At 47.6% G+C, this 14,326-nt stretch overlaps 1 protein-coding gene across 1 annotated transcript in view; it reads right to left on the reverse strand.

Moving 5' to 3' along the window:
- The window catches only part of SLIT1 (slit guidance ligand 1), a 123,135-nt gene that overhangs the window by 21,585 nt on the left and 87,224 nt on the right, over positions 1–14,326 (reverse strand). Inside the window, exons 5-17 of the mRNA XM_033149865.1 lie at positions 10,291–10,362; positions 9,789–9,860; positions 8,873–8,944; positions 8,096–8,259; positions 7,144–7,291; positions 6,236–6,307; positions 5,856–5,927; positions 4,997–5,068; positions 3,900–4,043; positions 3,197–3,360; positions 2,725–2,748; positions 1,911–2,055; positions 678–752 (exon numbers count right to left, since the gene is read on the reverse strand). Of these exons, the coding sequence (XP_033005756.1) occupies positions 678–752; positions 1,911–2,055; positions 2,725–2,748; positions 3,197–3,360; positions 3,900–4,043; positions 4,997–5,068; positions 5,856–5,927; positions 6,236–6,307; positions 7,144–7,291; positions 8,096–8,259; positions 8,873–8,944; positions 9,789–9,860; positions 10,291–10,362 (1,296 nt within the window). The remainder of the gene's footprint in view (positions 1–677; positions 753–1,910; positions 2,056–2,724; positions 2,749–3,196; positions 3,361–3,899; positions 4,044–4,996; positions 5,069–5,855; positions 5,928–6,235; positions 6,308–7,143; positions 7,292–8,095; positions 8,260–8,872; positions 8,945–9,788; positions 9,861–10,290; positions 10,363–14,326) is intronic.

Raw genomic sequence — 14,326 nt, forward strand, 5'->3', positions numbered from 1 at the left:
GCAGACAGAAAGTTTTGTCAACTCAGTGCGCAGCCTACAAGGAGCATTTCTCTCCAACAAAGACAAATGAAGAATATTTATAGTAGTTCTAACAGCGCTGGTTTTATTTTGCTCTCTTTAATTCTTCTCTGAGCTGCCCCTGCTGCACCCACTTTGAATGTATGCCATATGTTTAGTCTTAAGCCTTTGACTTCCTCTAAAAAAAATTGTTTATGCTTCTGAAGGCCCATCGTGTAGCCCCTGGCAGTCTCGATCAGAATCTTCTCCCTCCTGTGCCTGCTGTTTGCACTGAAAGGAAAGCTCCCACTGATGTCAATGGAAGCTTTATTCTCCTTGTAAACAGCAGTTGGGGCGGGGGGCAATTCCAGCACTGGGTCAAAGCTCCCCTCACTCCACACCATTGTCCTGATCTGGCTGGCCCCCCTATGCCAGCTGTTCAACTTTTAAAAATCAACTATGCAACACCAAGCTATGTAACAAAGGTCATCTCTAGTTTGGCCTTTACATTCTAGACATACATGTCAGCCTCTTGCATTAGAAATATCTGGCTCCTGTTGGAATACTGCTGCACCCTAAGCCCTATTCATATTGCCGCCTCCTTTTCCCCAGATCTTGTGTGCACAAGAGGTCTTTGGAGTATCTCCTCTGCTATGAGAACCCCTTACCCACATACTCACATTTTCTTTAAGTGTGGGAGCTTCTTAAAGATGCCTGTGGCCTCCAGCACTGTGATCTCATTGTTGTTCAGCCGCCTGCAGCAGAAATAAAGGATTGTTAGCATACAGCTCAGAAAGCAAAGCAGCGAATAGAGTAAAATGTATGTGTATTCTAGGCCCATCTCTGAAAACTAACTTTGCATTGCTTAACACATTATTTCCACTCTGTACTGAGTTAATCCCTGTGTATAAGAAATGTGCATATATATCAGAATATAAAGCGTAATGCAAATGGATTGTTCTGCCAGGAGTAACTATATGGCTTTGAAAGCCAATACACACCAGCTTTCTAAATCAAGCATCTACAGCAGAGAGCCACTTGTCTGCATGAACAATGTGCCCTTTTCCTACACAAAATGATAATTTCAAAGACTTTAATATAGAATAGAAATAGAAGGTGAAATGGCCCAATGAAAGACTCAGTACTGGATAGGGCCATTCCCACTGTGCTTGCATGGAGAATAAATGCTTCATATAAAATACCCGTTTAGTACACAATATGGGATGCTGGGTGCAATGCAGTGCACTACAGAAAGGAGAGGCACTGGAATCAAAAACGCACCAGAAATACAAGTTCTAAGCTTTGTCAGTGTGTAAGATGGACACTGGGCACAGAAGTTATGAATCTTAGATGAGTGGCTGAGGCAACCCAGTCAGATGGGAGCAGAATAATAATAATAATAATGATAATAATAATAATAACAATAATAATACTAATAATAAGGAAGAGGAAGAGGAAGAGGAAGAAGAAGAAGAAGAAGAAGAAGAAGAAGAAGAAGAAGAAGAAGAAGAAGAAGAAGAAGAAGAACTGGACATACTGCAGTGATTCAAAGTCCTTGAGTTGCAATCAAAGAGTAAATTTGAGAATGAAGTGAATTATGAGGAGAAAAAACCCTTGGACAACAAGGAGCTTCCCCCTCACTTCTATTTTCACCTTAAGAAAAAGAACTGTGAGTTTCATAGATTCATGGTTAGCAGCAAGTATGTAGGGAACCTTTTAACCTTTACTTCCACTTACTGTCCCTGCCACAGAGACCAGTCCTCAAAACACCAACAACTGTACAATAGCAACATTTGCTATCCACAACTGTGTAAACAAAGCCACATGGAAAGCAAATAAGAGTACCGTACTCAGTTTTTGATGGTGTGGAAGGAAGTATGGTTCTTAGATATGGCCAAAGCATGCTGACTTACAGTTCAGCTGTGGCTTGAGGGAGGCGCTCTGGGATCTTTGTCAGTTTCAGGTTGGAACACTCGACCACGTTGGCTTCACAGCGGCACTTGGGGGGGCAGACCACGTCACTGTGACATTCACTGTTCAACTGGTAATCTTCCGTACCTGCCACCAAGAGAAAGCAATGGGAAAGTGTGCACACAGAGGTGTATGTGTGGATACTTGGGACTGTTGCATAAGCATATTCTGGAAGGGGATTCCTTCTGTCTGGGGGCACATGCTGACTCTGCTCCCAACGTTCCTGCTCATCCAGTCCCAGACCTTCTCCTGTTGGAAGGGAGCTTCTACCATGGCTGCTTGAATGTGAGTAGAAGCCACCATGCATCTGGGAGCTCTGCTTTATCAGGGATCCCAGTGGAATGCAGAACTCATAAATAAAAATATATAAATCCTCTGGCCAGCATAATTAAGCCTGAAATTTCTGCACATAGAGTAAGGCTCCAATAAGTGGCACCACCTGTGGCCTATCAAGTTCCCCACTCCTGTGCGGACCACCTGTGGCCTATCAAGTTCCCCACTCCTGTGCTACAGCAAATGGAGAAGGCAGGTATGAAAGACAGAGACTGGTTGATCTTGTTCTGAGCCTCTGGAAGGACACAGTGCCTGCAAACAGTCCCTGCCACCATGGCTGGATCTAATGCAAGCCATTAAAAATACATCATAACAGCAATCCTGCAAGGCTGCAACCTCATTCTGCCAGTAGTGCAAACATACCACGAACATACGCATGCAACTCACGTGCAAATTCTAGCATATCCATACTGGCTCCCTTACCTGGAATGAAATACTGTTCTTTGGCTGTGAACAGAAATATGCAGAGTGTTAATCTGAATGCAGCAAACTTAAGATGTTAAAGGCTGTGCTGCTCATAGCTTCCTCAAACATGTATGAACGAGTATATAAACTGCAGTGTGTGAAATGAAAACAGAATGCATATCCAGATACATATGCTTAGAAATGACATCATTAACTTAATATGTATTTCTGATGAAAAATAGACATATACTCCACCAGCCATCAAAGTGTGCACAAGATGTAAGCGTTAATTTTTAAAATAAGAGAACAGAAACACTGCAGTTTTTCAGTGGGGGGGGGGATGTTTCTACAATATCTTTCCCCAGATTTCACTGAGGTGCTAATGTCAGAATCCCTGAATAAGTATGCAACGAAGTGCAGGGGGACATCCAATATCTGCTCTGTCCTGATCCCCAAAGATATACGCAGCCCTACAGAAGATCATTCGTACGGGAGCAGCGGAATTTCTTGCTCTTGATCTGTCCGATGCGCTTGTTGGCGAGGCGGCGGGGGCTGGCACAGCGAGCACCACTTGTTTCAATAGGATTGGCACGCAAGAAGTCTGCCAGCCACTTCAGGTTGCAGTCACAAATAAAGGGGTTCTGGGCCAGATGGCTGTAGAGGGAAAGAAACAAGAGCAGCTTGAATTTCAGAGTTGTCCTGGTGACTGCTGTCAGAGCATCCTTAAATCTAGCAACCAAGATGCTGCTTCTAACTGGCATAATGCTGAATGCTCTTGTAGGCACCCTATAGGCAAAGTGGTCAATTTCCTCGTGACCTCACTTTGGTGCCAGGATGTTGGGCTCTGCCAATGGCCCTGGGCCAGCCTCTACACTCTAGGGCAGTCTTCCCCAACTTGGTGGCCTTCAGAGATTTTTGGAACAACTTCCATCAGCCCCAGCCAAGTTATGGGCAACCACGTTTGGAAGACACCCAGTTAGGGAAAGCTGCTCTTGAACATGGTTGCAAAGGCATGACCTTGCAAGGCTTCTTGCTCTCTTTCTAGAGCTCTGCCCCTGTGGCAATCTCCTGCCTTGGCCAAAGAATCTTACCTGCCTTCTCATTGGGACCCCAGTGTTCCAAGGGCATTTCCTCCCTTCCTCCCACAGAACCCTGTTCTCATTGGACACATCTTCAGAGAAGCCAGCACTCACAGAGTCTGGATGGCTCGCAAGGTGGCAAAGGTGCCCTTGGCCAAGGTCTGGATCTTGTTGTCGTACAGCGAGAGCAGCGACAGGTTCTGCAGGTCAGCAAAGGCATCTGCCCGGATGCAGTTGATCTTGTTGGCATTCAGGAGCCTGGAGTGAAGGAGCACAAAACACCATTATCAGAGTGTGTGCATGTGCACGTTGTGGTGGTCATAGTGGTAGTGGCTATCACACACACACACAAAATATTCTTGGACATTGCTCACAGCAGGGGATTCCGCAGATCCCACCCACTCAACTAACGCCCAGCATGTTACTCACACAGCCCAGACCAAGCGATAGTAGGTCAGAGAACAAAATGGCCACAAAGAAGACAGGTGAGGAGACAGGATTTCCACAACCCTTCCCTGAATCTGAGGTGGACAGAAGGAAGGGATAGTATAGATCAGGGGTCAGCAAGGTTTACCTCGCCTGGGATGGTTCACTGCCATGGAAATCACTCTGTGGGCCGAATCATGCCTGCACAGATGCGATTTTCAGTGTCTGCATCTGCGCAGACGCAATTTTCAGCATCTGCGCATGCGCAGATGCAATTTTCGGCACCCCACTCCGCACTGTCCCAGTTTAGCGCAGTGCACAGGTACTCGCCGAGCGGGCAGCTTGGTTCGGGGGGGGGGCTTGTGGGCCGTTTAAACGACCCCCATGGGCCGCTTGTGGCCCATGGGCCGTGGGTTGCCGACCCCTGGTATAGATGAGGAATATAGGCAGATGAGGAGGGAGGCAAAGATTAAAGCTGGGGAGAAGAGAGTAACTCTAGATGGGATTGTGGAGTAGAAAGACACAGGGGAGAGTGAAGCAGGCTGTGTGGAAGATGAAGGCAGGGAAAAAGAAAAGGCTTGTTAAGAAGTAAGGAGATTTGCAGGTTCTAGAGAAGAGATAAAAGGCTGTGAGGTGTGTACAGAAGTATGCTGAAATTGTATAGGAGACAGATGTGAGGTCTGGAGCCCTTTTGCCATCTGGATCAAGGTTTCCACACTGCCGCTTGCCCCCTGCTATAGTGATGTCCAAATGGCCCTCTAGCTACCCCTCTCACTTGTGCTTACAGTAGTTGCAGTGCATACAAGCCCCCGAATACCCCTTTGGGCAGTTCCGTGATCTTGTTCCCGTACAAGACTCTGGAAAAGAAAGAAAACCAGTGCTTGAATTAGTAGTGTCTCTCGGTGATTAAGTCCCAATATACCTTGAGGAAAGAGGCCATCTTGAAGAACTGAACCCAGGATCACCCTTCATACATAGCAGACGTAACGATAATGAGACTGTGAGGTGCCAGCTGGCTTATGATGCCAGCATCAGGGAATCTGGATTCAAATGTGATTTAAGTCCCCGCTGAGGCCCAGTTCGTATATGCAAATGACCATATGCAGCCACTTGAAACAGCTAGGTAGGCGCAGCTCCACATGGCAAGCTGCCTGTGTCAAGTGGCTCCCTGCAAGGTTACAGCAATTTCGCTTGTTCCATTCTAAACCTTCGAAGGAGAAGGGTTGAAATGGTGTGGCTGAAATCACCATAGGACCATGGAGAGCTGCTTCACGCAAACACTCGCCATCTGGAGCCGTGCCTGCAAAATTGCATTTCAAGAGACAACCATGACACAGATTGCTCTTTGAAATGGAGCCACATTAACTTGCTGCTGCAGTGGGTGGTGGGGGAGTGTGGTGGGTGGGTGGGACTCACATGCTAACATTATCGGCAGCAAATGGGAATTAGAAAGGCCAAGCAATATGTTGGCCAAGGGGGCTGTGAGTTGGAATTGGCATATTCAGGAAGCCACAGCGCATAGCCAGTGGTAGAGCTATGTGCGTGGAGCTTGTGCAAGAACATTCTCATGCTGCATGCAAGTGGCATTTCACTTCCCCACCTAGACTAATGTCTGCCATGCTTGTTCCCACTGAGGCTACTCACAGAGAGTTGAGTGAGCGCAGGCCTTGGAAAGCATCAGGCGCAATCTCCAAGATCTGGTTGTTGCTCAGGTCTCTGAAAGGCAAAGACAAAGTTAACGCTCCTACGTCTGTAGTCACAGCTCCTTCCTTTTTTGAAGGTGCCTCTCCCACCTTGTGTTCTTTACAGAGTATAATAAAGACTTCACTCCTGTTCCTTAGCAGGACTGAGATGGGGATGCACATCAGCCAATACAGCTCTGTGCTCCCTCGAGTATACCTTGCAATGCAACACCTGCTTCCCCTCTGCCCGTATCACATCTAGACAGAGGGTATTGCCTTAGGCCTGCACAGACTATTTGTCCATCAAGCCCAGCATGGTTCACTCTGGCTGAAGTCACTCACATCCTTCGTAGCTTCTTATATGATGAGAAGGCTCCAGGTGGGATAGACTTGATGCCATTCAGTTCTAAGCGTCTGTATGGGAAACAGAACACAAGAAAGCAAATCAGCTTGACTGCACCATGGGAGTAACTGAAGTGCCGTCTCTTCCAACAAGGATGCCACAGAGGTCAGGCAGGAGGTAGTCCCCAAGAGTAGGCAGGCAGCTGTATTCCTGGATAGTTCACTTTGACACATCTCCCCCAGTTCTCTGGAAGCAGAAATCTCTGATCCTGGTACAGCTTTTAGCCACAAAAGGGACTGGCAAAAACTAGAGCCTTCTCTCCAAAGCTTTCTGGACCAGTGGACCACATCTTTATCTCCCCTTACCCTTGTGGGCCAACTTCAACAGTCAGTAGGGCCACCCATATGCCAGTCACCTGACACATAATGACATCAGGTGATTGACACCTGTCAAAGCTTTGCACAGCACTTCCCAAATGCCCAGCAAACCAGGTGATTGTCAGATGTTTGGGAAAGCACTGTGCAGAGTGCTTTGCTAGTCACATGCTTGGTGCTTGGGAAATGCTGGACACAGGCCTCTCCAAGTGCTTTGTGCTTTATTTCCCAGACACGTGGCAACTGGCTGATTGTGGGGTGTTTGGAAAGCCCCTTTCAGTCTTGCCCTGTCCTTACATGCTCACATTGTGCATGTGGCCAGAGGTTCCCCACCCCTGACATAAGGTCACAGCTGAGAATTGCCCTATGGTGCTCCTTAGGCAACAATATATTCTCTGCTCCAATACCAGCTGAATCAATACTAGCCAAAGGAGACAGGAGCACCCAAACAGAGTAGATGTGATTAGGAAGGGTGCTAGTGCTCAGGTCCCACCATCCCCTGCCTATCCACCATGTTCCTAGTATCCACTCACATCTCAGTCATGGTCTCAGGCAAGTTGGCAGGGATGGCTGTCAGCCCCTTGCCGCGACAGTCCACAATGCCATTGCTGCAGGTGCACATGGCGGGACAGGAACCTGATGAAAAGCTGCAGATTTGGGTCCTGGTAGCATCCATCTGGCCTGCAGAGAAAAATGCAGAAGCTTAGTGCATCCTCTTTGCACAGGGCTTGCAACCCACGGCACTGCAGGGCATCCCTAGCCCTGCCTACCTGTTCTTTGCTTGTGGAACATTGTGGTCTGTTGGGGTTTTGGAATGTGTACTTTCTTCAGGGCAGCTAGAGAGCCTTTGGGCCACTGGCACGCCCTCCTCTTAGCCCCTCTCCACAGATGTTTACACGTAGAGATGAATACATATGCAGGCAAATACATATGCAGAACTGCTACACAGGTTTATAGTTCAAATCAGCAGAGACGAGAAATGGACAGTGTGATGGGGAGGACAAGTGCACAAATGAGCATGAGATAGAAAGGGGAGCATGGTGCACTATTTCACAACATTGAGGAGGAAGACTGCATAAAGAGCACCGACTGGTGCAGAGAGCAAGCGGGCATCTTTCAAGATGGCAGCTTCCAGCACTAATGGTTTGATAGCTTCACACTGTCAGAAATAGAAAAATGCAGGATAAAAGGAGACGATGCTTTTACAAGAATTTCTGCAGAATGAAAAGCAATTTCTGCAGTCCAGGCTGCAGTCATGCAACCATCATGGACTGCACACGAGACACAAGAGCTCCTGAAACTACTGTAATGTGTCATGGTAAGAGGGTCTGTGTGCATTTGAGAGACCAATGGTCTCTTGTGGCAGGTTTCACTAACCCTTTGGTTCCAGGGCTGATATGCCTTGAACCTGAGGGCGGAAGGGGCCTCTTTCTGGTGATTCTGGGGGTCTGCAAAGCTCCCTGGAATCACATAGATGCCACTGACCTGAACAGCTGAATTCATTCTTCTGAATCTCTGCAACGTTGAGGCCACGGAGGGCAGCAGGGCCGGCACACTGTGTGAAGAGCCCAATTGTGGGCCGCTGGCGCAGCCACTGGGAAAGCCAACCCAAATGGCAATCGCAGAAGAGCTGGTTGGAGTGCAAGCGGCTGTAGGGACCCAGGGGAGGAAAGGTGGGGGGGGGGAAGAAACATCAATCACTGTCCTCCCACAGCTCCCTCTTGAAACACCTGCATAGATAGGTAAAGCCATTCCTAGAGAGAAGGACTTAGGCTTACTGAGTTGGAATGAAAATGTGGGGACATTTCCTGGGAAGGAGAGTCCAGTCCCATAGGGATCTGAAGCTGTGGGGTTTGGGCCTTAGTACTCTCCATTCCATGGACTCGATTGCTCTCACCCAGCGTCCTGCCCACCACATTAATGCCACCACTTTCTGTCCCATGATGCACCTTGTCATTAAAGGAACCAACAACCCCAAGAACAGAACTGTGGCTCTTTCTGCCATTGGGGGGCAGCATCCCACATCTTTGTAGGGCCCCAGGTTCTTGGGATCCTGGGCACAGAGTTAGGCATTACCTACTATGAAAACATCAGTGCCAAGAAGAGAGATCTGCAGGACCTAAAAGTGAAAAGTTGCCACCAGGATTCCTTGTACGGACTGGTAGCTCCCAGCCCACCATGCTTTATGAAATGTCCAGTCTGCGGTCTTCCACCCCACCCCCAATCCCACTCCACCCTTGGGCTGCTTCATCATGTGCTCACAAGGTGCGCAGTTTGGGCATATGGTTGAAGCTGGAGATGGGGATGGTGCTGATGTTGTTGTTGTTCAAAGTCCTGCAGAAAGGAGGAAAAGGAAGAGCATCAGTGAACATTGGAGAGAAGCATCTTGTCCTTTCATCTGGCTGTGTGTGCAGTGCACACACAAACAAACAATGCTCACAGAGTGGCATGTGACACTTCTCAGATTGACAGCACATCTCATTTTCAAAATCATTTTCAGCATGGGAGAAGCTAGGGAGGGTATCCCATTAAAGTAGGGGCCACTACTGAGAAGGCCCTGTTTCCTGGTGCCCACCAATCTAAATGATCTCAAATGCAGGCCAATAAGTAGGGCTTCTGATATCCACCTGAAAGCAAAGGTAGGTTCATACAGGCACAGCTTCTCCTTCTAATAACTTAGCCCCAAACCAATGAGGGCTCTAAAGGTGGAAAATAGCACTTTCAGTTCTGCCGGGAAGCACTGCAACTGATACAGAATCGGTGTAATACCAAAATACCTCCATCCTTCTGGGGAGATGGAATGCTACCTGGACCCTGTATGTTACCAGCATGGGTGGGAATCTCAGGATATACACTCTAAGTTAAAAACATTTCTGATGTGGCCTGGTGCCTACAAATGAATAGTGACCAGAGTGGAGAGCTGAAGGGGATAAGGCTATAGCCACCTGAGCCTGCAGATCATACACCAGTGATAAAAATATAGAGAAAAAGAGACTCTTTGCCCACATTTTGGGGTGGGCACTGTTTCTGGCAAAGAGTTAGCCCTAGCCCCAGGATGCTTCCAGACCACCCTCCCATCAACTGAGCTGGATTCTACCACAGTCATGCTTCTCTAGGCAGGCTCTCCATCCAGCCCGATGGGACAAACCTTCTACAGAGCCCTCCCAGAGACACTTACAAAACTTCCAGGCCACGGAGAGCACGGAAGGCCCCTTCCTCAATGCAGCTGATGTGGTTCTTGTCCAGTTGTCTGAGTGATGAAAGAGGAGATTAATATACCTGTTCTCAATAGCTGTGCTGGCAGACCAATACCTAGGATGCTCGACACAAAGACCAATCTGCTGCACTCAATGAAAGGAGAAGAAATGCTGGAGGGCTTTGTGGTATGCATAAGAAGCACTGGAGAACTGCAAGTAGCCAAGAGGAGGAGAGGGATAGGTATGGGTGGGTGGGAAATATGATTTGGGGTGCAACAGGCACTGCACTATATCTGTGGGACACGTTCCCACTGCTGTTATCCTATTAGTATTTGCTGTTGAGGAAGGATTTTTTGAGATCTTCCTCTACACAGTTGCTAGCCCTATGACCTCAATATGCATGAAACATAATGCCAATTTCTCCAGGGCAAGGTGGCATGCTGTGCTTCCCTATCCTCTGCCCTGCTGGGCCAGGTCACTCACAGGTTCTTGAGATCAGTAGCTCCACGAAACGCCTTCCTGGGAACAGCCAGAAGGAGGTTCTCACTCAAGTCCCTGCAGATGATAATTTTAAGAGAGCCATCTGTCAGTGGAGAGACAATGAAGTACGGGGGGGGGGGGGGTTTGGCAAGGTATTGAGGCATCAGGTTATGAGGACTAGCAGGGGAATACTAAGCAGCAATGAATAAATATTCTGCACATGCTCAGATGCATGACCATCCTTATTGTTTTATATGCACCAGAGTGAGCTCTGGCACTGAAGAGGTTCTGTGTGTGGCCCAAAATGCTGTTCTTTTCACCAAACACCCCCCAGGACACTGGCACAGCAAACAGCATTGCATTCTGTGCCCATCTCATGCCACTTCTGTCATGGCAGCAAAATGAGATGACTGATGGTGGTTTGAATACCTTAAGCAATTTAAATAAGAATGCACATTTTTCAAACATCCAGGGTCCATCTGATTTACGGCAAGGTACAAAAGCAACCAAGTCAGTCCATTTAAAAAATAGCAAAACAAACATGAACAGTCCATTTTAAAAATAGCAAAGGAGGTGACCTAATGGACAATGAGGATGCATATTCCAGTCTCTGGCACCTGCATGCAAGAAACAAGGTGAGTCACACCATAGTCTTATCAGATGCAAAATCTCTTCCAGGTCTTCATTCCACAGCATGGCTCATCCAGTATCCCTGCTGGCCAGAGGCGGAGGAAGCAACTTGGTCACCCGGGGCGGCAAACCTGGGGGTGCAGTGACAGTGCGTGGCGCTCTGCGGCACGCGCACACAGCGCCGCATGCGCAGTGTGTCCTACGCAGCGCCGCATGTGCCGCTGTGTACAGCACACAGCGAATGCATGCCACGCCGCTCCATAGCAGCACCGGCGGGCGGACCCCGAGCAAGCCGCGGAGCAAGGCTGCTCCGACCCTGCGGCCCATCCAGGGCTCGCCCGCTGGCGCCGCTATGGAGAAGCACGGCACGCATGCACAGCGTGCAACGCATGCACCGTGCGTATGACATGCGTCGCTGCGTACTACGCACGGCGCATGCGCCACATGTGTGCCGCGCCGCTCCATAGTGGCGGGGCGGAGCAGCCTTGCTCAGCGGCTTGCTCGGGGCCCGCTGGCGGGGCTCGGCTTGGGCGGGGCGTGCGCCGAGTGTCACCCCGCTGGAACATGGGGCGCCCCGCCCCCATCGCCCCCACCTCGCTACGCCACTGCTGCTGGCTCCTTGCATCTCACCAAGAGTCATGAAGGGGCTGGGAGAAGGGAGTGGACAGTTGACACTTGCCTTTCCCAACCCTGGGAGTAGAGGCAAACTCAGAACACAAAATGTCCAGTGACTGCTGATTTATTAACAAAGACACTTGGCAATTCTATGCATCACCACCCACACCACAGTACCTGAGTGGAAACTTAAAAGAGCATAAGCAGTGATGGCTTTTAATTGCCTTGCTGCCATTTCCTAACTTCCATGCAAATTATTTCATGCAAGCCTATAGTGGCTGATGCTTATCAGTGAGGTGCCTTCTGATAAATTTCTGTATCATGAGACTAACACACACACACACATGTGCACACACACTATTGTGGACACAAACACACAGCCTGCTCCACCACCCCTGCAACCCTATTTTGAAAATAACAACTGTAATCTAAGATCAGAAAGTACAGCTACAATCCTAACCAGAAAGTACAACCAGAAAGTACAAAATAACAACTGCAATCTAAGAGCAGAAAGAAAGTAGGATTGCCACAGTACAGCTCAATCCTAACCAGGAGAGGGCAGCAGAAGCTCTTTCATTGCTGACTGATGTCACCTCTTCAATCTGTTACCTTTGAGACAGAACAGCAGCTCCTCAGACTTGGCACATAGATAGCATTGGGGAAAGGAAGTGTGCATGACATCCTGGTTTCTTCTCCACACTTCTGCTAACAACGAAACTCCCCAGCTAAGTGGCATCATTAAAAAGCCTCCACTGTTTATAATGAGTGTCCAACACTCCTTTAGACTGGACCCTCGTGTCGCTACAGGCAGCGGCTGTGCAACTTTTGCCCGCAGAGACATGTTTCTCTCAGAGGATGTGTTTTGGAAGCAACTTTCTTCAGCCTCCCTGCCTCCCACACCCCAAGATCCCACTACTGCTTTTCTAAGGAGCATGAGATGAAAAGGCTAGAGCTGAGAATATGTTCATCTTTGTATTCATCTCTGAAACATCCCTCTAACCCAGGCAGTGTGGGGTTAGCAGAGGCTTAACAACTTCCTGGTAATATGTGAATGCTGGGGGCGACCAAAACACTTCCAAAGATTTACGCGTTTATTTATCTATTTATTTAGTTTATTCCACATGGGAATGGTGTGTGCTATAAAGATGCAATTTACTATTAGGAGGTGCTAAAAATAGCACTAGGGTGTTCAGGTGATGGGATCCCTCACCAATCTCTATGTAGCAGCAGCAGAGAACATGGTGGGGGCTTCCAACAGTTCAGTTGCTGCTGCCAACTGGGAAGGGTGAGGCAGTGAGGAGGCTGGCATGGTGCAATCACATCAGCGGAGCCAACCTGGGGTTTGGACCACACCACCTGGTAAGCAGCAACAACAATTCAGCTGTTGGGAGGTGAGCCCCACCACACCATCTGCCTTTGATATATAGATCTATTTACCTAGGCAATTTAAAAAAGAAAAGAAAATCCAGACTCCACTCCATTTATCAAAGGAAAAATGGACATAAATCCGACATCAGGAATCACAAGACAGAGAAACCAGTAGGAGAACACTTCAGCCTCCCAGGACATTCTATACAAGATCTCAAAGTAGCTGTCTTATTAAAAAGGAATTGCAGAAATAGACTGGAAAGAGAAGTTGCTGAATTGCTACTCATTACCAAACTTAAAATCATGGAGAGACCTGGTCTGAATAGAGACATTGGATTCTTATCTCATTATACATGACAAAACTATTTTTAACCTTCTCACCCCTTGCTTTTTCTTGTAAGACCAATTGCAGTCATTAACAGTCGTCAACAGGTTTACCACAGCTATCAGCCTATCACCCATTCCCACCACCCTTCTGAGTCATACCGCTCCCCACCCTCTCACTATATATAAGGGTCTGGTGACTTCTGTTTCAGTGTATCTGAAGAAATGTGCATGCACATGAAAGCTCATACCAAGAATAAACTTAGTTGGTCTCTAAGGTGCTACTGTAAGGAATTTTGTTTGTTTGTTTGTTTTGACTACGGCAGACCAACACGGCTACCTACCTGTAACCAGACTCCACTATTATTTTTCCAAATTTCTTCCAAGATCACCATCATCTTAATGGCAATTTTTGACAACTAGCTAGTTAGAAGAGTTTGTTAACCTTATTCCCAAAGGGGAATTGTTTCTAGGGACTCATAGGTCTGGTTCACATGTGATGTTTAACATTAACCATAGTTAAAAAAACAAAAACAAACCATAGTTAAAGCAGTGGTGCCTGTCAGGCTTTCACTTAAGCCTTAGCTTATTATGTCACAGAATGGTTAAAAGCACCAGCAAGAGCAACTGACCCTTAATAGCAGTTTCAATTTTTTTTTGCCACTTTTCAACTGCAGATCTGTAGCTTTTGGGACACAACAGCTCCTTAACCATATTTAAGACAGAGGTCTTAGTTCACATACAGGACTAAGCTGTGGGTAATTTTAACTAAGGTTAAAACTACAAACCTTGGTTAACAAGTGACCTTAAACCATCAATGAAGCGGCTGGACTGGGTTCACACATAACACTAGGCCATGGCTAAATAAATCATTGTCTAATAAATCATAAATTAGCATTGTATATGAACCAGCCCCCATTCACACAATCCTATAAAACATCCATTGGGGTGCATTTGGCCGGAGGCACTTGAAAATCCAAGGAAAGAACCTTTGGGAACAGGGAGCCAACATTTCTCCTCTGAAAGAGTGCATGATCACAAAACTGTTGGAACAACCAGGCCCTTGTGAAAATGCCAAAGCACAAATAACATTCCCATCTAA

Source organism: Lacerta agilis, chromosome 5 (genome assembly GCF_009819535.1).
Source record: "Lacerta agilis isolate rLacAgi1 chromosome 5, rLacAgi1.pri, whole genome shotgun sequence".
In the NCBI taxonomy this organism is placed as follows: Eukaryota; Metazoa; Chordata; class Lepidosauria; order Squamata; family Lacertidae; genus Lacerta; species Lacerta agilis.